The sequence below is a fragment of the Podarcis muralis genome, chromosome 16, assembly GCF_964188315.1.
Source record: "Podarcis muralis chromosome 16, rPodMur119.hap1.1, whole genome shotgun sequence".
NCBI classification, from domain to species: domain Eukaryota; kingdom Metazoa; phylum Chordata; class Lepidosauria; order Squamata; family Lacertidae; genus Podarcis; species Podarcis muralis.
In genome coordinates this window covers 35239546-35263056 of record NC_135670.1, presented here as the reverse complement: position 1 = coordinate 35263056, position 23511 = coordinate 35239546, and the positions used below count along the sequence as shown (strand labels likewise).

Here is a 23511-nt window from a genome sequence, read left to right as displayed (position 1 = left end):
CGAATCATTTTATACCAGCCACTTATGGGTTTGTTTGTTTTTGATTAAGCGGGATATAAATGTTGTTAAGGGGGGGGGAATTAAAAATACCCTTTCCCTATAATTGCACTGCCATCATAACCAGTGGTCTGCTTCAAAATCTGTGACAGGTTAATTGTCTTTGAACTCATCCTTCAAGTCCCTGTTTTTCCCCTGCTAAAATCACCCAGAAGAATATCTTGGGCTTCCTTTAGTCACATTTTACCAAGGCATAAAACTACAACCACCTAGCCTAGTACCTTAAATTTCCATTGAGCATTACATGGATAAAGGAGCTATAACTTTGATTCGCCCCACATTATACATATCAAAGTCTTTATTATACTTTCACCACTGTAGATTACACCATTAAACTTGGCTGTGCTCACATTCTGTCTTTTCTTGCTGTGAAAAGATTTAGTTACACTTCCAGTTACAATATGCAATATTCTTTGGGTTGGAGAAAGGGGTGACGTTGGACTCTTTTTGCTCCAGGAAGGGAATTTTGAGGAATCTGTGTTGCCTCTGTGCAATATTTTTTTTCCCGGGGTGGGGGGGTAGGCAGGGAGGAAGAGACTGGGGTGGCAGGAACAGCGTGGAGAGGCATATCTGTGGCCTTAGCTGGCACGTTATTTGAAATCATGTTTAATTACAAAGTTTCATTAAAAACCTTTGCTTCAAATTTTTAGAGCCCTAATAAGATTTCCATTAATTTAAAGATATCACTATTCCCACAACGGACCAAATGCTTTCTCTCTCCCTCCCACCCCCACCGACTCCCCTTTCATCCATGGTTAAATATGTAAATAAAATGTCTAAAGTCATTCTTCAAAGAAGACAAAAGGGGGAAAAAGAGCCCAGGGAAAAGACAGGCATAAAATTCTTTCCCAATTCTCCATAACATTTGCCAGAGGGGGGCCGGAGACCAGCCAGGGCCGAGCAGCAGGGGTGCCTGCCTGCTCCATACAAATCCCACACGCAGGGGGTAAGAGAGAGAGGGAAAATAGGGGCTGGAAAAATAAAATATCTTTTCAGCTGGAGCCATCAAAAGAGCCTTTTCATTTATTAGTTACAGGGTTCTTTTCCAGTTGCTGATTTCTCATCGTCTTTCTGTCCTTTGGTCGGTCTGTCTGTCATCCTTTCTTCCACTCTAACATCATGTTCTATTTACTAGGTTTCTGTGTCTTTTTCCACCTCCTCCTCCTCCTCCTCCTCCTCAGTGCACACTCCTTTAAATGGAAGCCAATCCGAGCAAGTTGTTTGTGCTGCTGCTTTTTTCTCGCCTGAAATTTGCAGAAACTTGGTGGGAGGGAGACAGAGAGAAGGAACGATCTAAAGAGGGGATGGAAATGTTAGCTCTAATAAACACCATCCTGAGAACAGCCTGGTTTCAAACGGGGGGGGGGGGGAGAGAGATCAGTTAAAAGACAGCACTCTGGCAAAGGATTGGATCCTGTGAATATTTCACATATTCCCCATTAGCTTTCGGGGGGGGGGGGCAACCCATCCCCCAAGAAGCCTCATAGAAGAATAGAGATTGTCCATAGTTAGAAAAAAATGGTAAGCAATCTCCGTCTTGATATATGGGGGGGCGGAACCCATTTTGGTATTCTTTTAATTTTAATTGAGTTTTTATTTAATAAGCGATTTTGGGTATTCTGGTGGTGGCTGCAGCATACCGGGGCACGCTGTACATGTTTGACTTGAGTGTCATTTGGATTTCGCTTCAAAAAGGGGAGACGGGCTCTTCTGAATGCTTCCCATCCACTGTTCCACCACCCCCAACTGAGCAGAGTGGAGGAAGATCCAGGGCGCATACCAATTCTAAGGAAAACACGCCTCGCTTAACAAAGAAGAGAAATTCTTCATTAATCCACTCCGATGCAGACTCCTTCCATACCGAATCACCAAACGGTGACCTAGCTTCCCTGATGATCCCCCCGGCTTAAAAATAAAAATTAAAGGTCCTCAAATAAATCTCAAATGTGTCCACAGAAAGGGATCAACAAAGGGTGCATGGCACATGTTTATTCAGTACACTGGGGAGGACAATGTTGTCCCCTCACCCATGGCTCACTCTGGGACAATCTGCAAAGATGGAGAACAGAAGACACCTAACTCATGGAAACAATTCTAAACTATTTACAAAATTACTTAATGTTTGACTATATTATTTCCACTGCAGATGCATGGGGTGTTTCTTGTGGGGTGGGGGTATATGGGGAGTGTTTGCTATATTTATGTTTGCAAATTGAAAAACAAAAGTTAAGAAGTGGAAGCTAGGAGAAAGGTGCTTCTAGTTCCCGACTATTGCTATTTTCACATCAGATTCAGCCACATACCAGCAATTCTGGTTGCAGAATTTGGTGCAACAAACCCTCTTCTTCTCCCCTACACTAGACTTCTCACGATTAAGGAAAGTAGTGGGGAAACACATTGGAAAGCGAGGGGTAATAATTGCAGAGGGCAATACCATCTCATCTTGCTGCCAGCGAATCAGAAATGAATGCTCGATAAACCAGTTCTCCCTGGAAGCCTCGTGCAAGCAAAACAGGGACATCAATAAGGAGACTGTCTGGAAGCGACCATATTGAAAACCAGGGTCCTTTAAACCAATCTAGCCTTTTCCACAAGAGCTACTGAATCTACCGGGAGACCATTCAGGAAGCAAGCCAGTGTTTAAATTATAGATGATTATGTTGTTGTTGTTGTTTAGTCATTTAGTCGTGTCTGACTCTTCGTGACCCCATGAACCAGAGCACGCCAGGCACTTCTGTCTTTCACTGCCTCCCACAGTTTGGTCAAACTCATGCTGGTAGCTTCGAGAACACTATCCAACAATCTCATCCTCTGTCGTCCCCTTCTCCTTGTGCCCTCCATCTTTCCCAACATCAGGGTCTTTTCCAGGGAGTCTTCTCTTCTCATGAGGTGGCCAAAGTATTGGAGCCTCAGCTTCAAGATCTGTCCTTCCAGTGAGCACTCAGGGCTGATTTCCTTCAGAATGGATAGGTTTGATCTTCTTGCAGTCCATGGGACTCTCATGAGTCTCCACCAGCACCATAATTCAAAAGCATCAATACTTCGACAATCAGCCTTCTTTATGGAAGCTCTCACTTCCATACATCACTACTGGGAAAACCATAGCTTGAACTATACGGACCTTTGTTGGCAAGGGGATGTCTCTACTTTTTAAGTAGATTATAAGTAGATTAAGTAGATTATTAAGTAGGTGATTATATCTATATATTAAACCACTATTCATGCAGAAATACTGCCTTCATTTTCAGGAGATTTGTTTGCTTAGGAACATAAGAGCCTGCTGGATCAGGCCTATCTAGTATAGCATCCTGCCACCAGGATCCGAGCACAAAAGCCCTCTCCCCTCCTGTAGTTTCCAGCAGAGAAGCACTGCTGCCTCCAACTATTTTTATAGACATATGTTCCATTGGAATTTGACACTTGCAGGTCTCCATAGCAGGGGTAGCCAACGTGTGCCCTCCAGGTGATGCTGAACTGCCACTCCGATCACCCCTCGCCATTGATCCTGCTGGCTTAGGGCTACTGGGAGTTGAAGTCCAGCTGCACTGGGAGGGCCAAAGATTCCCCATCCTCATTTTATAGACTAAAAATGTCCAGCTCCTATTGAAGCAGACGGAGATGTTGAGGCAAACTTGTTTGGATGGTGCTTCTGCCGGAAAACACCCAGGCGTTTGCATAGGAGTGTGGATGTTTTTGAGTCCCGTGGAACCATTCAGCAGCAAAATGTTAGTAGCTGCCTGATAAAAGCTTCTTTGATGCTCAAAGCTCACACACAACTTTAGCAATGTAAGGTAGTTCAGCACAAGAGATCACCCTAAGTTGTATCTGTGCCTTCTCTTCTCCCATTTGAGCAATACCTTCTCTTTTTCTTTCTTTTCTCTTCTTTTCAACAAAAAAATAAATCAATGCAGTTGAGTCTCTCTTTCCACCACTTTGGCAGATCAATTTGTAATGGCAGATTGTTAGAGATACAGAGCCGAAGAAACATAAGGAATGAATGTCCAAGCAAGGAAGCGAACTGTGTGTGCTTGTGCGTGATTCTGACTGGGGATATTGTACCGTTCCACAAAGGGTGTCTGCACAAAAGAGCCCAGCTCTGAAGTCCGTGTCAAAGCGGGACAATTGACTAAGGGCAGCTGGGCACTCAGCATTTGCCGCAGAAACACCGACATTACACCGACGTTTCACGCAGCAAACATAAGCATATGGACATTGCACCTGCAGCTTTAAACATCTACCTGGGAAACAGTGAGGTGGCAAACCTGCCATGAGGCTGAACAACTTCATCTACAGGGAGGGACTAGCCAGAGATGGAATGACCTGGGGAGGGAATAGAAATAAAATAGGAAGAGGGTTCTAAGTGGGGAATCCACAGCCCCTGACTAGTTTTTCCAGTTTAAAAATTTGGAAAATGCCCCTCACCAGCCCTATTTTGTCATCTCCTTGAGTTGTTGCTTCCTTTGTCTGGATCTATGTCATCGGTAGGCAAACTAAGGCCGGGGGCTGGATCCGGTCCAATTGCCTTCTAAATCCGGCCCATGGATGGTCTGGGAATCAGCGTGTTTTTACATGAGCAGAATGTGTCCTTTTATTTAAAATGCATCTCTGGGTTATTTGTGGGGCCTGCCTGGTGTTTTTACACAAGTAGAATATGTGCTTTTATTTAAAATGCATCTCTGGGTTATTGGGGGGGGGGGCATAGAAATTCGTTCATTTTTTTATTTTATTTTCCAAAATATAGTCCGGTCCCCCACAAGGTTTGAGGGACAGTGGACCAGCCCCTGCTGGAAAAGTTTGCTGACCCCTGGACTCTATGTCCTTGAATTCTGATCATGCGTACCCAGAGGGAGGCTAGAAAGGGGTATATGAGCAATTGATTGCTCTGCCCATTTTTTGACTCTGGCCCCGCCCACCACTGGCTTGTGCTCCCACCACCACCAGAAAGTTCCTCTGAAGGGAATGTGGCCCTCAGATAGAAAAAAGATTCCTTGCTCCTGATCTGCATTAGAGAATTATAACTCACCCACCAGGCCTAAAAAAGACCTCCTAACCTGTCACGCTACACCGTTTGAAGATTTGTGCGTGACATCTATGTGTGATGTTTTTGCAGCAAGAAATGTTAGTGTAGTACACACACAACCCCCCCCCCCATGGCAATCTGAATTTGTGCTGAAGCCTCCAGTCATTGTGGGGTTTGCTGTCACAGTCACACTCTAATGATGCAACCCTAGGTTCCCAGTTGAGCTCAGTGGGCTTTACGTCTGTGTAGACATGCACAGGATTGCACTGTTAAAGGTAAAGGGACCCCTAACCAGTCGTGGCCGCCTCTGGGGTTGCGGCGCTCATCTCGCTTTATTGGCCGAGGGAGCCGGCGTACAGCTTCCAGGTCACGTGGCCAGCATGACTAAGCCACTTCTGGCAAACCAGAGTAGCACATGGAAACACCATTTACCTTCCCGCCGGAGCAGTACCTATTTATCTACTTGCACTTTGACGTGCTTTCGAACTGCTAAGTTGGCAGGAGCAGGGACCGAGCAACAGGAGCTCACCCCGTCATGGGGATTCGAACCGCCAACCTTCTGATCGGCAAGTCCTAGGCTCTGTGGCTTAACCCACAGCACCACCCGCGCCCCTTGCACTGTTAGTCTCAAGCAATTGGGGCAGCAGTAACACTCCCAGGTAACATGCAGAGGAAAATACATTTGCACTGCAATCTTATGCATCTTTACTCAGATGTAACTGGCAATGAGTTCAATGGGGCTCATTCCCAGGTCAGTATCCCTAGAATTGCAGCCTAAATCTCTTCCAGGGTGGAGAAAACCAACCCTCCTTTACCTTACAGCTTACTGGGAGGGAATTTTCCACTTTGCCGCATGATATTTTAGGGGATTTAACTTAAAGTCCCATAAGCCTCGTGTGGTTCTGTTTCTGACTTTTGGTCTCTGTATGAAAGATGCTTTTGGCTCTCAGCTCACAATCAAAGCTTACATTTTGTAAACAGATGGGGCTGAAGACTCCCGGCCAACTGGATTTTTACAAGCTTCTCAGCCAGACATTTATGGCCCTGGCAATAAAATGCGCCCAACTCAATCCCCTTTTGAGCAACCACCCCCACCTCTCTTCAAGATCATCCTTCTCCTCGCCTTCCCTCCACCCCCACCCCAAAATATCAGAATTCTAAGAGGGGCTTAATTTAACACATGCTGGGCTTAGCAGTAGAGCTTGTTTCAAAACCTGTTTTCAGAGCATCTGAAATAGTGAGAACAGATAGGAGTTTCTTGTGAATGTATGAAGTGGTTTTCCCCCTTTAACCAATTTGCAAGCAACACATTCAAACTTATCTGAGGCACAGGCAGATGGAAATGCTTCAGTCCTTTGGCAAGGGTGTGATTTTGATCCAGAATTAACCCCAAGCATCTCATATTTTGGAAAGCAAGTCCATTATTAGAAGTGCTTCATTTCAGGCAAGGTTTGCAACGACTGGACCCGTTTTACAGTGGCAGGGTTAAGCCCTGGAATGTAAAACAAGGTTGAGGATGCCCAGAGTACATTTCCTACTCACTCAGGCAGCACCTCTCACTTCAGAACTTATTAGGAAATCAGACTGTGCCCCATATCCCTAAAGTTGCATGTGCTATTGGTTTCTAGCCTCGACACTGGGACTCACCTGATACAACTTTGTAGTTAAGAAGTGACTGCTTTGGATTTCATCTTCACTAGGATAGAGAACTCCCTGAGCTACTTGCACCCAGCTTCAACATTCTCATCTGCAATATGGGAATAATAATTGTGACCTCCCTTATATGGTCGTTGTAGGCACTGGAAAAAGGTTGTGCATGTTATATCTACTGCCTTGTTTTTGTAACTCAGTCTTCTCAGGTATGGAGTGGTTGCTTTTAATATGCTATTAATTGTGATATTACATCAAGATTTTTTTCAAGGTCATCTACAAAATCTCTTCAAAAGACAAAACAGAAACAGTGATTGATCAAGAGCAGGGCACTAGTGACAGGGCCTTTGCAGTGATAGCCTCATACTTGTGATATATGTTTCAGCTTCATTCTGTTTTTTAAACAGGACTTGAAAAGCCATTAATTTTGACCTAAGTTTAGCAGAGAGGTTGTGCTTAATTTTTTTTTATATACAGCAGCTGGTTCTAAAATTGCCTCTTCCAAATTGTTAAATTTGGTTTTGTATTGAATGCTGTACCAGTCTGTGAAATGGTTTTTAAACAGATGCTTTAATAGCTTCTGTTTTATTGGGAATAGACTGCTTCCATTTTATGCTTTATTTCTGCATGTGAGTCACTTGGGGGGGAGGAGTTTTGCCCTGAAAGGGGACATCAAATGTGTGTGTGTGTAATCTCTTTTTAAAATCCTTAGAACCCCCCTGCAAAAAAGGCCAGTAATATTGACCCCATATTGCAGAATGGGAATACTGAGGCCAAGAGAGAGAGATTGGCTTGCCTCAGTCCACAAAGTGAGTTTCTGTCTGATGATATTTGAACTAGAGGCTTCCTGCCTGATAGTCTCTCCTATACTCCAGTAGCCTTCTCAGGTGGTAATTATGGAGAAAATCATTGATTTTGTTCATTTCACACAAACCATCCTCATGTCGCACTGAAACAAAGCCTAAGGACCTGGAACCACACTAAGCCGATAAGCACAGAGAGTGCTTTTGTGCCCATGTCCTGCTTACGGGCTTCCCAGAGGCTTCAGGTTGGCACCTGTGAGTTCTGGACTAGATGGGCCATTGGCCCAATACAGGAAATAGACCCTTTTTGTTTTTCCCTTGTATGCCTCACCATGCTTCACTCCCCACTGTGATCTCCCCTGTGTCAGATTTTAGACTGTATTCTCCTTGGGGCACAGACCTTCTTCAAAGTGCCCTACCCACTGATAGCACTCTATCCCTAATTAGATTAACAAGATAATAATAGAATATAGCAAACTCTACATCCTTATGTAGCCAAAGCAGTACCACACATAGAACTGTGGGAGTGGGGATTACAAAGTTTGCAGAAGTACAAAGGGGGAGGGGGAGCAATTGATGGGGGGGGAATACCCCCAGATGTGGACTGAGTATGTTCAGTGGCTACAGAAGGCTGGGAGAGAGGATGAAAACCCGGCAGGCTGGAATGGAGTAGCCTGAAAAGGGGCCTGGCTGGCCGTGAGCGCCCCACACAGCAACCAGGTCCCATTTGTAAAAGAATAAAAATAAAACGATAATAACCTCAAGGAACAATTGTGTGCCGTCCCAAAGCTTGCCTTCTGCATTTACCAAAAGAAGTTGGATTTCCTCCCCAATCGGTTTTAAAAATTAAGAAAAGTTAAGAGAGCAGCATCTTTTAGAGGTGGCATAGGTGTTCGAGAGAAGAATTGCCCACTCAGCCAGGAAAATCCCCGGAAGCCTGTTGGCCAGTCACTACCTCTCAGCCTGCCCTACCTCAAAAGAATGTTGTATGGATAAAAGGGTGCGCGAGAGAACCATGCACCCCCTTTCGAACTCCGTCGAACAACAAAATATGACTCTGAGGTTTCAAAAGCAACTTTAAAAACCCCAACCAGAAACTTGTTTGTTACAACAAATGAGGAGGAACAGACGACTAGGCGGGGAGGAGAGGCAGAGAGAGTATGAAAAGTTTCGAGAGATCGATGGTGGGGGAGATGTTTAAGAGAGACGAAAAAGAAACTTTAAAAACGTCGGCACTGATCGAGGGAGGACCTCCAGGGTCTTTCCAGCGGTTCTCCCCCCGCGCACCCCGCTTTTCTTTTGAAAGGCGTTCCGAATGATTGGAAAGTAATCACCGTGTCAGTTTCACCTTTTCTCATGCAAAGTGAGTGTCGCAGGGAAGGCGGATCCTAGGCTGTGTGTGTGTGGTGTGTGCGCGCGCGTGAGAGAGAGAGAGAGAGAGAGAGTATCCTGGGCTGTAAACGCCTCCTCCAAACACAGCTGCTGCAAACCCCAGGAGTTAGCCTTCTGAGAAAGGGAGAGAGAGAGCGCTTTTACGCACGCATCTCTGCGCCCCGCCGACCTCTCGCTTTGGGTGGAAGAGGGAAAAATATCCGACGCAGGGACGGTGCGCGTGTATTGCGGAAGGAGATTCGGTGCGCTCCCCCCGCCAACCCCCGCCGACAAGCTCTCCTCGCCACGGCGCTTCAGAGCTCGCCTTCTCGTTGCAATCGGATCTGCCTCCTCCCCGCCTCTCGTCGGCGCGCAAAGCCCGCCTCCTGGGGGAAGGAGGGAGGGGAGCGAGCGAGCGAGCGAAAAGTGTGGAGAGGTGGGATCGTCCGAGGCACAAATCGGAGAGAGAGAGAGGAAGAAGAAGCTACAGACCGAGGAGAAAAAGGAGCTTCCACGCCGCTTTGGGGACATGTGTGCGCTGGAGGTGCAGTGATCGCTGGGATTTCCCCCTTTTTCCCTTTCCGTTTGAACAAGGAACTTTGCAAGCAAGGGGACACCCACCGTTCCTGCGATCGTGGTCGGAGGAGATGGAGGAAAGAGCGCCTGTCGCCAAGAGACCCCTTGCAAGGACTTAAAAAGAAACGGCAAGCCCCCGCAACTTAAGCTCTCTCTCCTTGGTGCAGTAAGTTTGGTTGCGGAGGGGGTGGGGAGGGCTGAAACGCCGAGAGGGTCCTTCTCTCCCGGGTCTTTCCTTCTCCCCGGCGCCGCCACCCCTTTTGCCCTGTGGAGTTCGGAAACTGACCAGGATGGACTTTGGCCGGAAGACCTCCGCTGTTCGGATGCGAAGCTCTTAACCGGAGTTGAAAGGCGCTATTTCGCTTTCTTTTGGGGTGGGAGGGTGAGAAGGGGCTGCTATGCTGCTGCCCCACGTCGAGTGGATCGGGCCTGTCCCCTTCTGGGGGGCCTCCTGGCGAAAGTTGGGAGCGACGGTGGCCGGGGAAGGGGCTTCGGAAGAGCTGGTTTGACACCAGCCGCCGCCGCCGCCAACAGAAGTAGCCTTCTTCCAGGCATTTTCCGAGACGCGGGAGCCAGGAGCGCGGTGGGTCGTGGCGCAGCGTCGGCCAGCATGGGCGCAGCGCGGAGGAACTCCCGTCGGACTCTGGGCATTATCTTGCACCTGGTCTGCTCCTGCTTCGGCATCAGCTCCATCGACATCGACCGGGCCGGGGACGGGAGGTGCCAGGCCATCGAGATCCCCATGTGCAAGGACATCGGCTACAACATGACTCGGATGCCCAACCTGATGGGGCACGAGGACCAGCGCGAAGCAGCCATTCAGCTCCACGAGTTTGCCCCCCTAGTGGAGTACGGCTGCCACGGGCACCTCAAGTTCTTCCTCTGCTCCCTCTACGCCCCCATGTGCACGGAACAGGTCTCCACGCCCATCCCCGCTTGCCGGGTGATGTGTGAACAGGCCCGCTTCAAGTGCTCGCCCATAATGGAACAGTTCACCTTCAAGTGGCCCGACTCCCTGGACTGCAGCAAGCTGCCCAACAAGAACGACCCCAACTACCTATGCATGGAAGCACCCAACAACGGCTCCGAGGAGCCCCCCAGGGGCTCCAGCATCCTGCCCCCCATGTTCCGGCCCCAGAGGCCCCAGAGCGCCAGCCACGACCTGCAGCAGCAGCACAAGGACGGCCTGGGGAGGGCCACTTGCGAGAACTCCGGCAAGTTCCACCACGTGGAGAAGAGCGCTTCCTGCGCCCCGCTCTGCACCGCCGGGGTCGACGTCTACTGGAGCCGCCATGACAAGCAGTTTGCCGTCATCTGGATCGCTGTCTGGTCCATCCTCTGCTTCTTCTCCAGCGCTTTCACCGTCCTCACCTTCTTGATAGACCCCCAGCGCTTCAAGTATCCCGAAAGGCCCATCATCTTCTTGTCCATGTGCTACTGCGTCTACTCGGTGGGGTACATCATCCGCCTCTTCTCTGGTGCCGAGAGCATTGCCTGCGACCGCGACAGTGGGCAGCTCTACGTCATCCAGGAGGGCTTGGAGAGCACAGGGTGCACTCTTGTCTTCCTTGTGCTCTATTACTTTGGCATGGCCAGCTCCTTGTGGTGGGTGATCTTGACATTGACTTGGTTCCTGGCTGCTGGGAAGAAATGGGGCCACGAGGCCATTGAAGCCAACAGTAGCTACTTCCACTTGGCGGCCTGGGCCATCCCGGCCGTGAAGACTATCATGATCTTGGTGATGCGGAGGGTGGCTGGGGATGAGCTGACAGGCTTATGCTATGTGGGGAGCATGGATGTGAATGCCTTGACCGGATTTGTGCTGGTCCCTCTGGCTTGCTACCTAATCATAGGCACTTCCTTCATCCTCTCTGGCTTTGTAGCTCTGTTCCACATCAGGAGGGTGATGAAAACTGGTGGGGAAAACACGGACAAGCTGGAGAAACTCATGGTCAGGATCGGGGTCTTCTCGGTCTTGTATACAGTGCCAGCTACTTGTGTCATTGCTTGCTATTTTTATGAGAGGCTGAACATGGATTACTGGAAGGTCTTGGCCATGCAACAGAAGTGCAAGGTGAACAACCAGACCAAACACCTGGACTGCTCGATGAGCCACTCTATCCCAGTGGTGGAGATTTTCATGGTCAAAGTCTTCATGTTGCTGGTTGTGGGGATTACCAGCGGCATGTGGATCTGGACCTCCAAGACCTTCCAGTCCTGGCAAAGCGTTTGCAGCCGGAGGCTAAAGAAGAGGACTCGGAGAAAACCAGCCAGCGTGATTGCAAGTAGCGGACTTTACAAGAAGCCCCAGCACTTGCCCAAAGCCCACCATGCAAAATACGAGTCGGCTTTGCAACCTCCTACCTGTGTGTGAGCAGAATGTATAATAGTAGTAGTAGTAGTAGTAGTAGTAGTAGTAATTTAAAAAAAGAACAGCCATGGAGTGACCCTATTTTGAAAGACTCACATGCACTCACAATAGTGCTCGGAACTAAAAATTAACAATAATAATGAATAAAAAATTTCTTTTTAACAGTGCTATTGTCAGAACAAAATAGCCAGTGAAGGGGTAAAACTGAAATGTTTAAAGTCAAGATATGGGGGATAAAACAAGGGTGAACATACTTGGGGAAAAGTTTTTAGTGCAAGGAAAACTGACGGCCCCTTATTTAAAAAGAAAACTAATTTGTTTTTAATGGTTTGGTTTTTTTTCAGCCCTCCTGAGTTAAAAGCCATGTGTAATGATTTGTATGTATACTGAAAATTCGTTTGCGTTTAGATTTCTAACCAGGTAGAGTTAGAATGTTTTTTTGTTTTTTGGGGGGTTTTTTAAGAGCTTGAAGGAGAATTGTCTCCTTTTAGGTAACCAGCCCTTTGAGAGTAGCTTTTGTTCAATCGGCACATTGTCTTTTGAAAACAACTTCTGTTCTAACTTTTAAGAAATCCTTTTACCAAACGCTTCTCATCCCACCTACTAGGCATGGAGTTTCTAAAAACAGGTTCAATGCGAAAAGCTCACCCCTGCTCAGTTGCTTTAAAAAGTCCTCTGTCTGACCCAAACTTAGTAAAAAATTATGTGCAATACAGGTTCCTACCCCCACCCCCACCCCCACTGCCACACACACAAAATCCTTGCCAGGACATGAAAGGAGAAACAAGTATTTTGCTGTACATAAAGGCAACAAAAGCGATCTCTAAACAAAAGAAGGAAGGGGTCTAGTCCTTAGAAACCCTTTAGTGTTACTTTTTTGTGGCTTTTTAATGGAAATCAGACACGTTTGGACTGATTTGTGGAAAAAGAAAAAGTGGGGAGGGTATCAATTGCAAAGGATCCAGAAGGGCTTATTGACTCTTTCTATTGTTAAACAAATTTGGATGCTGAATAGATCAAGAAGCACTGGATTATTTTTTATTTTGTCTCTTTGTTGCATATGAGAGGCATAAACTTATTTGTGGTGTGTGCGCGTGTATCGGAGAGAGAGGTGGAGAAAGTGTATGTATATATTATATATATATTTGTAATATACAATTATTTTTTATGCCCTGTTATTTTATTAAATAATAATAATAAAATGTGGCCTTTAGTTTGATGATAATGTGTGTCCTTAGCATTCTGTATTGATGGGGTTTTGCAGCAAATAAAAGAGGTTCGTGGGGGGGGGGTTGCGAACACTATTTAATGTGAAGAGATGCTTCAAAGTGACCATGTTAATTTATCTCATTCAAGGCGAGGGAAACATTTTATTTCCCAAACACCAAATTCTTTCCTCCTCTTGCTCCTTCCCCAAGACATGCGTTGCTAGGGTCTGTAAGGAACTAGGTTATGTGAAGGGACTAATTATCCATTCTGGTTGTAAGTCCTCAAGGATTTGGGAATGGAGGCGATTCTAAATGCAGAGATGGTACCCTCCAGATGTTGGTAGACTATAGCTCCTATCAGCCCCAGCCTGAGTGGCCCATGGCCAGGGATGATGATGGGAATTGTGGTTCACCAACACCTGGCGTGCTCCACATTGGCTATCCCTAATGTGGTGATTAAAGCCGTGGTTTCCAAACTGAGTTCTGGGTGGGGACTATCAGAAGCTTGCCAGAGGTTTCTAAATGCAAAGACTGACCACCATTGTGCAAACATCTCCATTCCTACCCATCTTGCCCTTCAGTGTTCAGCCACAGGTGAATCTTGGGGACACCTCAAGCCACTGATCTGCATCTTAGGAACATGGGAAGCTTCCTTATGTTGAGTTGGAATATTAATCTGTCTTGCTCAACATGGTTCACATGGACTGGCAGGGCTCTCCAGGGCTTCAGGTAGGAGTCTCTCTCAGCCCTTCCTGGGGCTGCCAGGAATTAACAAGAGCAGATTCTTTGTGATGGAGCTATGACCTTTCTCATACTTCCACCCCAAACATCTGGGTCCCAGTGCTCATTTGCAGACTGACCTCTAACATGCCATCAGTGGTTCTACTGCCATGCAAATATATTGGCCCCAAACTCTAATAAATAAAATGTGTCTGAAAAGTTCTTCAGGTGGGGCAAAAAGATAAGAGCAGCTCTCTCTTCTTTCTCCTCACCCTCTGGAATCAGAAAGAGAAAATCTTGTTTGCATTTTCAGCTCTTCTAAGTTTTAAGTGCTGTGTTCCCATTTCTAGTTCTGAAAAAAAAAATGCACACCATCTTCAGTTTGACTAACTTTCTTAAGCAGATGTGGGGAACTTTGGCCCGCTTGAGGTACTCGAACTACAGCTCCTACCATCCTCCGACAGTGTGGATAAATCTGCATTTGTGCAAATGTATGACATGCCAAGTCTCTAAAGTACCCCAGATGTGACGCAGCAACAAGCCTACCTAACAAAAACTCTGGGAGCTCAATGGCAGAGCAACTGTTTCGCATGCAGAAGGTGCCTGGCTCCATTCCTGGCCAATTCTGCAGGCAGATAGGATAGGAGTGCCTCCTATCTGAAACCCTGGAAAGCCCTTGCCAGTCCGTGTTCAGATAGGAGTGCCTCCTATCTGAAACCCTGGAAAGCCCTTGCCAGTCCGTGTTTATACAGTACTGAACTGGATGGACAAAGGCTTAGATGTTGCTATTTAAGGGGAAGAACTGGGTGACCTTGGGCCAGTCGCTGCCTCTCAGACGTACCTGCCTCACAGATTTGTTGTGGGGATAAAATGAGGAGGAGAACCATGTATGCCACCTGGAGCTCCTTTGAGGAACCAGGTGGAACATCGATGCAATAATAAGATAAATAAACTTATGTCTCCTCTGAGTCCTTTGGCCTGGCTGGAAGGTGTCCTTGAACTCTGACAATGCCTCTTGCTTGTCTGGATGGAGGACAGAGAGGAGGTTGTGTGAATGGATGTAAAAATTGGCCTGTTGCAGAAAGGTTAAAACTTACGTTTGCTGCACCACCCACTTATTCCTCTGGCACTGCCCACAACCTTCACGTGGCCCTCAGAAAGTTGTCCAGAAGGGAATCTGGCCCTTGTGCTGTAAAGAGGGTTCTCTATCCCAGATCTACTCTGATTGGCAGCAGCTCTCCAGGGTCCCTCCTACCTGATCCCTGTAACTGGATTCACATTGGATCCTTAGCATCTCCAGGTAGGGCTGTGAAAGACTCCTGCCTCAAACCCTGGGTAAACTATATGGGCCAACAGTGTAATGTGGCACAATGCAGAATCTGACATTCCTGAGCTATTTTTCTAGAGTCTCTTTCATTCTAGCACAGTGATGGCCAAACAGCTGTTTTGGGGCTACAATTCCCATCATCTCTGACCACTGGTCCTGTTAGCTAAGGATGATGGGAGTTGTAGTCTAAAAACATCTGGAAGCCCAAGTTTGGCCATCACTGTTCTGGCACAAGGATGGAGAACCTGGGGCCTTCCAGATGTTGTTGGACTACTGCTGGCTGGGGCTGATGGGAGCTTGACTCGAAGAGCATCAGAAGGGCCACATGGTTCTGTTTCCCTGTACCAGAATCATGGAATCAGAGAATTGTAGAGTTGGAAAGGACCCCAAAGACCATCTAGTCCAACCCCCTGCAATGCAGGAAACTCAGCTAAAGCATCCATGACAGATGGCCATCCCAGCTCTGCTTAAAAGCCTCCGAGGAAGGAGAGTCCACCACCTCTCCTGGGAGTCCATTCCACTATCAAACACCTCTTACCACCAGCAAGTTCTTCCTGATGTTGAGTAGACATCTTTCCTGTAACTTGAAGCCATTGGTTCGGGTTCTACCCTCTGGAGCAGGAGAAAGGAAACTTGCTCCATCTTTCACGTGACCACCTTTTATATATTTGATAATGGCTATCCTATCTCCTCTCCATCTCCTCCTCCCCAGGCTAAGCATACCCAGCTCCCTCAACCATTCCTCAAAAGCTAGGTTTCCAGACCCTTGATCATCTCCGTTGCCCTTCTCTGCACACTTTCCAGCTTGTCAATAGCCCATTTCTGCTTAGTATTTGTAGACTGTTTGGGATTTGTTTTGCTTTTGCTGTCCACTTTTTTTTTAATCCACAAGAGAACATTGACCTCTCTGTCAGGGGAAAAGAAGAAGTATCTTCCCTGCCACTGTGTTCTCCCAGCCATGTGTTAGTCTTTTGTTCTACACGTTGCTTTTAAAATGCAAATTTTGCCCTCCTTTTGTAATCCTGGAGTGAGTTTATGTGGGGATTGCATGTAGCTGGGAACTTTGCATGCATTAACCCTGCAGGATTAGGCCCTTGCTGATCAAAGCTTGGAAAGCATGTGTTTACACTACACTTGGTGTGATGGGTTGGCTTGAGGGTCACCAACTGTTGCTGCTTTGTCTGGCGGGGACTCCTTGAACAAGGACGTGACAGGCAGAAATTCAGCAGCTAAACTCCTAGCATGGAGGCAACAGGGGGAAGCTTCCGCCTGCTGCGCCTCTGTTAAAGGCACAAGAGCCATGTCCAGGGGAGGAGGTGAGAAGCTGGCAACCTTTGTCAAGCACATTACCTGTTTTCTGATGGTTGATTTGGTGCTCTTGTGCAACAAACCCGCTTCCCCAAATGACCAGGAAAGTAACAGAGATATACAGTGGGATAAAACTTGCTTGACACAACATTGTCAGACCTCCCTGAAAGATAGATAGATAAAAACTTTATTCGCATTAGCCAATGGCCATAGCAACAATAAAACATTACAGTATACGCAGAAAGGGAAATTTGATATAAGAGCACAATTTAAAGTCCTGAATCAGCAGTCAGTTAGTGGCCCTTATTCTGATTGCCCCTGCTATGAACCTAGCAACCTTTGCTGTTATCTGCTCATTTTGATCCGATAGAAGAAAGGACATTGTGGCTGTGGTTGAGCGCCCTGGGATGCTTAGTACGAGTGGGGTGATGATCTTGTTCCTCAGGTCTTTGTAGAGAGTGCAAGACAGGAGGACATGTGCCACTGTTTCAATGCTACCATCTCCACAGGGGCAAAGACATTTCTCAGGCAGGATCTTTTGGAATCGACCCTCAAGTACCACAGATGGCAAAACACCCTCCCTACAAACAAATCAAGATGAAAGCTCAATAAATAGGTTTATTTATTCGTTATTTTCATTTATTAAATTTGTCAGGTCTCCAGAGCAACCCAAAGCAACTTATAACCAAACAAACAGGCAATAAAACCCACACAGATACATTAAAACTAAGAGGAAAGAGAAATGCATTAGAAACATACAATCAACTTCTGAAAGGCGGCAGAGAGTTCAAGGCCAAAGGCCTGGGAGAAAGAGGAATGTCTTTGTCTGGCACCTAAAGATATGCAGTGAAGGCACCAAGCGAATCTCTCTAGGAAGAGCATTGCATAAATGTGGAGCCACCACAGAAAAGGCCCACTCTCATGTTGCTACCCTGTGGACCTCAAGTGGAGGAGGAACACAAAAAAGGGCCTCAGATGGTGATTGCAGGGTCACATAAACACACACACCACTGAAAGTTTCCTGATAAAAGCCACTTTATCAGGTAACAGCTTCAATCCTGAACACACTAACTACAGAGTAACAGGAGACCCCATGTTTCACATATGGTGGACCTGCCGGAAGGTCAAAGAGTTCTGGAATGACATCTACTCAGAACTAAAAATAATACTAATGGTAAATTTTCCTTAAAAAACCAGAAACGTTTCTTTTGAGTATTACAGGTACAGATATCCCCAAGAGCTTAAGAATTTTTTTTCTGTGCACAACCGTGGCCGCAAGGGTGCTTATTGTGTCATATTGGAAAAATGACAAACTTCCTACTAGAGATGAATGGTTACTCAAACTTACAGAACATGCAGAATTAGCCTCTCTTTCCGAAAGAATCAGAGACAAACCCAGACAGGAGTTCATTCTAGAATGGGATAACTTCAAGAACTACTTGAAAAATAGTTGTAATATAAGCATGGTAGTTGCGTTTGAATGATTTCTGTAAATAATATCTATAAAGGAAAATGACATCAAAAAAGAAAAGAGAATTTCTACAAATAATAATGACAAATTAAAGTTATATGTTTATTACAAAGGGAAACATGGAAAGAATTGGAGGTCTTATGTTTGTGTAGAAAACATCTAGTTGAAATTATATGTAATTTTCTTTGTGAACATAGATATCCTTAATGGACTGGCTGAAATGAAGATAACTACATATTGTATATATATGAAAAATGATTAATAAAGCATTAAAAAAACAACAACTACAGAGTAACTTCTCTATGAACCCAGAGGGGTTTGCCTGCAAGTAAACAGATGCTTAGACTAGAATCACACTGTCCAACTGCAATCCTAAGTACATCTTCCGGGGAGGAAGACACATTGAAATCAATGGGGTTGATGTCTGTATTCCGCCAAGTCCCTTTAAAACCATTGGGGTTTACCTCCAAGTAAACAGCACACCCTCCAAGTGCCCCTATTTTCCAGGGACAGTCCATGATTTACAGAAACCACCCCAGCTTTTGATCTGATCCCAAAACGTCCCACTTTTTCTTAGGACATCCCAATTTTCATCGACGAAATGCTGGAGGGTATGGTAGGGCATCCCTATTTCAGAAATGTTTGTGGGTATAGAATTATGCGACCCCTCAGCCAAGCAGTTAAGTAACTATACAACCATTACTTTGAACCCTGATTCTGTTTTCCCAGTTTGGTGTCATCTGCAAATTGGATGTAAGGTAAAGATAAAGGGACCCCTGACCATTAGGTCCAGTCGTGACTGACTCTGGGGTTGTGGCGCTCATCTCGCTTTATTGGCTGAGGGAGCTGGTGTACAGCTTCTGGGTCATGTGGCCAGCATGACTAAGCTGCTTCTGGCAAACCAGGGCAGCGCACGGAAACACCGTTTACCTTCCTGCCGGAGTGGTACCTATTTATCTACTTGCACTTTGACGTGCTTTCGAACTGCTAGGTTGGCAGGAGCAGGGACCGAGCAACGGGAGCTCACCCCGTCGCAGGGATTCGAACCGCCGACCTTCTGATCGGCAAGTCCTAGGCTCTGTGGTTTAACCCTCATCTAAATCAAAGATGCTGAGCAACAATGGGCCCAGGACAGAACCCTGTGGCACCCCACTTGTCACTTTTTCCCAGGATGATGAGGAACCATTAGTGAGTACTCTTTGGGTTCGGTCAGTCAACCAGCTACAAACCCACCTAACACTTACCTTGTTCAACCCAAATGTTACCAGTTGCAGGTGCTAACAGTATGGAAAGCAGGGTCATGTTGATATGCTGTAATCTGCCCAGAGTGGCTGGGGAAACCCAGTCAAGATGGGTGGGGTATAAATAATAAAATTATTATTATTATTATCATCATCATCATTATTGACATCCTGATTGCAAATCATTTTGAAAGCACAATAAAAATATTCTGGAGGGACAAGAATTGTAGGGCTTGGCTTTGCTCCGGTGGTGGGGCAGTGATGGGCAATCATGAATTTGCAAGGGTGGGGGAGATCTAGCGATGTAGATCTAAATCTATTTCCTCTCCATTGATGCAGCAGCCATTGAGACTCGAGTCCATTCCTATCTGCAAAGCTTCATCCTGAATTCTCTTTGTTGGTCACATTAAGGTGTGACAGAATGTTTGTGACTAGATTTTAGCATAGTTTATGAACAGAAGCCCTGAACCTTCTGACCATAGAAGCCAACTCCTAGGGCTGAGGTCCCTCGGGGGGGGGGCTATAAAATATTTGAGGGAGCTAGCGCCCCCCAACTCCATTTGATGAGCATTACCATTAAAATGGTGTGTTTGCACCACATCATGTAATCAATTATGTGGGGTGAGTGTTAACTGCTCCCCCCAATATTTTATTCAAGTTTGCACCCCTGCTACTGACACAGTCACCCCCTGAGCAATGTCAACAGCAATGCTGCAAAGGATTCTGGAAACTGAGGCTACAGATTTACTCTGTGGAAGAATAAGAGCTATCGTTGCCGTCTTGTTCCTTTATAACTTTGAAAGGGGCAGTCTCCAGTTTTGCTCGAGTGCCTTGTTTCCTTGCAAAAATGGCTGCTCTTGAGTGCTGGGGGTTTATAGCGGGCTCTCAGTTCTCTTTTCCTTAACAATTGCATGTTGGAAATGCAACCTCCTTCAGATAAGAATGCTGCTCCCTGAAGCAAAGGCTTTCTCCAGACATTCACATTCTGATTTTAACTCTCCACACAGGAGAGGTAAACTTGTAACCTGGGAAAAGGAAAAGAAACAGACCCAACAAGGGGCCTGAGTTAATTTCATTTGCATGACAAAAAGATCCTTAGATTTTGGGAACAAGGCGATGCCTTTTGAAATGCACAATCCCTTCTGTTGTCGGCTGGAGAGGAAAGAGGCCACGGAACTGGAAGATCAGGGCTCCCTCCTCAAAGGAAAAAATATATACAAACGGGGAGAGGAGAAAGGGGGGGGAGAGGCAGGGTGGGCCTTGTTTTGTGTGGAGTGTATCCCAGTCTTTCCAAAACTTAGGCTACTGAAGCACACTCTCCCCCACCCCACCCCTAAATTAAAATAAATAGCAATGCTTCGTTCTTTCATCTGAAGAGAAATAAATCTAAAACGGGAAGATTAGTCTGCAGCAGGGACTCATGCAGAGACAAACACCATGGCAGCCTTCTTTGCTCAGTGCAAACACTGAAAAGGACTGAATGATCCAGCTGCAATCAAAGCAAGCACATTCCAAATTTTCCCACCCCACTGGAGGCTGTTTGAAAGGCAGCAAGGAGCAAATCTCCCAGAGATGCGACAGGCAGCCTCCTCTGCAGATGAGTACTTGGGGCACAAGGGAATCGTCATTTATAAGTTTCCTACCAAGCCTTTCAATCAAGCCAAAGTAATAATTTATATTTATTTGATAGCTTACAGTACACCATTTCAGAAATTACTGGTGTGCTTGCACAATGTGGCCCCATCTGCACTCTGCATTTAAAGCACTGGTAAAGGTAAAGGTAAAGGGACCCCTGACCATTAGGTCCAGTCATTACTGACTCTGGGGTTGCGGTGCTCATCTTGCTTTATTGGCCGAGGGAGCCGGCGTACAGCTTCCGGGTCATGTGGCCAGCATGACTAAGCCGCTTCTGGAGAACCAGAGCAGTGCACAGAAACGCCGTTTACCTTCCCTCCGGAGCGGTACCTATTTATCTACTTGCACTTTGACATGCTTTCGAACTGCTAGGTTGGCAAGAGCAGGGACCAAAGAACGGGAGCTCACACCATTGCGGGGATTCGAACCACCAACCTTCTGATCGGCAAGTCCTAGGCTCTGTGGTTTAACCCACAGCACCACCAATGTTCCCAAAGCACTGTTACATGACTTTAATTGTCCCACGACATTGCAGAGGCGTTAGGATATCCTTATGCCCCTCAAAGAGCTACAGTTCACAGAGCAGTCTAACAATCAATTCCTCTTCCCAGGGAACTCTGAACTGTAGCTCTGTCAGGGGAATAGGTGTCGCCTAACAACTCTCAGCACCCTTGACAAACTACACTTCCCAGAATTCTTTGGGGGAAGCCATGATCTTTTAATAGGCCCTCTCAGTGTCCCTATTTTCCAGGGACAGTCCTGGATTTACAGAAGCTATATCCCGGTTTCTGATTGGATCCTGGAATGTCCCGCTTTTCCTCAAAAAAGTTAAAGGACCCCTGACAGTTAAGTCCAGTCATGAACGCCTCTGGGGCTGCGGCGCTCATCTCGCTTTACTGGCCGAGGGAGCTGATGTTTGTCTGCAGACAGTTTTTCCGGGCCATGTGGACAAGAAAGAGTATAGGGGCACCTTAAAAACTAACAGATTTGTGGAGCAGTCCTGTCCCTGCTTACTTGGGATGCTCAAGGCTGGTGCATCCATGAGGCAAGGCAAAGCAATGTGCCTCAGGCAACAGATCCAACTCCTGTCCCACACCCGTTGCTGCTCCGCTGCCAGCACTGTTGCGCCTCTGCCAGCCCTGCTGCGGCTTCACCCGCACCACTGTGGTTGCTGCCACAGCACCCTTGCCCTCACCACTAAAGCTGTGCCCTTGCTGCTGTGTCACCATGGCAGTCTGGGTGCAGATGCAGATGAGGGTGCAGTTGTGGTGGTGGGACTGGTGGCATTGGGGATTGCAGTGGTGTGGGCAGAGTAGGAGCAGTGGAGGGGAATTTTGCCTACAGTGGCAAGACGCCCTGAACCATTCCTGCTGGTGCCCACTCGTGTGGTGGAAGGCCTAAACAGTAGGTGGAGCCAGAGCCACTGATGGGCATTTTGGAGAGAGAGATTTGGAAGAGAGATTCTTACTTTCTTGTAGCAGAGTTAGCACAAGGATGACTGCTCTAAGCACATTAAAACTTTGCTTTACATCTTCCCCCAACAACCTTTAAACAAACTTTCAGCATAAAAATGCTTAGGCTAGAATAAATCACAGACACATAGCTTTGTAAATACTCTCAGAGTTAGGCAACCCTAACCCTCCCTCCTGCACCAACAGTGCTTTGCACCCTCCTTTTGACTGTAGGATTTACATTTGTTGCTACGCCCACTTTTGCATCACTTCCTGACTTCCACTGGAATGTAGGGAAGGTGAAACTTGGGCTGACAAAGGTTCCATACCCTTGATCTATAGGTACAGCTACCACTGCTAACCATAGAAGTGTATTGGTGGTTGTTCTCTTGCAAGTGGTTGTAGGAGAGCCCTTAGCGAAGTCGGTCCTTGCTGCCCTGACGCTGGTTTGGGAACCCAGCTCATCATTCACTTTGGTCCTTGTTTGGTACTTCATGTTAGACTATGCCGGCCATTACTGAGCATTCATCCTGATTTGCTTCCAGGGCCTTTACAAATTAATCATCATTCATTCATCCCACATTTTTTTCAGTGCATTAAACAAACACACAAGTGGATTTTTTGCACATGGAATGCTTCAATCCACTTTAATTGTGCAAACCTAAATTCCTGGCACATGCCTGAATCTCTTCTGCAAAATACTGGCAGCATGGAGGCACTCTAAAGTTCAGCTGTTCATCCGGCCAGCTTTGGTACGTGTAAAGGGGTTGCCATCTGTTCCTTTGTTTCAGATAGCAAAATGTCATGGGCTTCCTCCCTTTGAACCCTAAAGTGTCCCATCCCCCCCCCAACCACCACTCATGTGCTCTAACCACTACTCCACACTGCCTTTCACTCTGGGAGGGGAGCACTACATGCTGGGAAACTGAAGCAGCAGATCCCTGCTAGACAACTGTGAAAGGCATAGGGAGAAGGAGGAGAAGGGGGAGCATCTGTAAGTGTGGAAAGATGGCACCAGTCCTGAGGCAGGTGAGGGAGGATGGAAGTCTAAGCCGGCAGACTGTGACAGCAACCGTGGCAGGCAGGGTGTGGAAGGAGACAAAGGCAGAGATGTAGGCCACAAGGACAGACCGGCTGCTGAAGAGCAATTATGAATTATTTCCATTGGCTTGTATGCGTTTTGGATCTCACCAGCACCGTTTTCCACATTTCCTGTGCTTTTTATTTATGCTCTTTGCTCAAGCCGGCAGATAATGAGAAAGACTCATTTTTGCGGTTCTCTGCAACATCCCGGCGACATGG

The 23511-nt window shown here is 46.7% G+C and overlaps 1 protein-coding gene across 1 annotated transcript; it reads left to right on the top strand.

Moving 5' to 3' along the window:
- The first annotated feature begins 8959 nt into the window (after window positions 1-8959).
- On the top strand, window positions 8960-13073 carry FZD10 (frizzled class receptor 10). Its single transcript, XM_028710145.2, has one exon. It carries the CDS (start codon window positions 10088-10090, stop codon window positions 11849-11851), a length of 1764 nt encoding a protein of 587 aa, XP_028565978.2. The 5' UTR covers window positions 8960-10087; the 3' UTR covers window positions 11852-13073.
- The last annotated feature ends 10438 nt before the right edge of the window (window positions 13074-23511 follow it).

Excerpts from the sequence above, each read along its gene's own strand:
- FZD10 (XM_028710145.2), top strand. The coding sequence starts at position 10,088 with ATGGGCGCAGCGCGGAGGAACTCCCGTCGGACTCTGGGCATTATCTTG.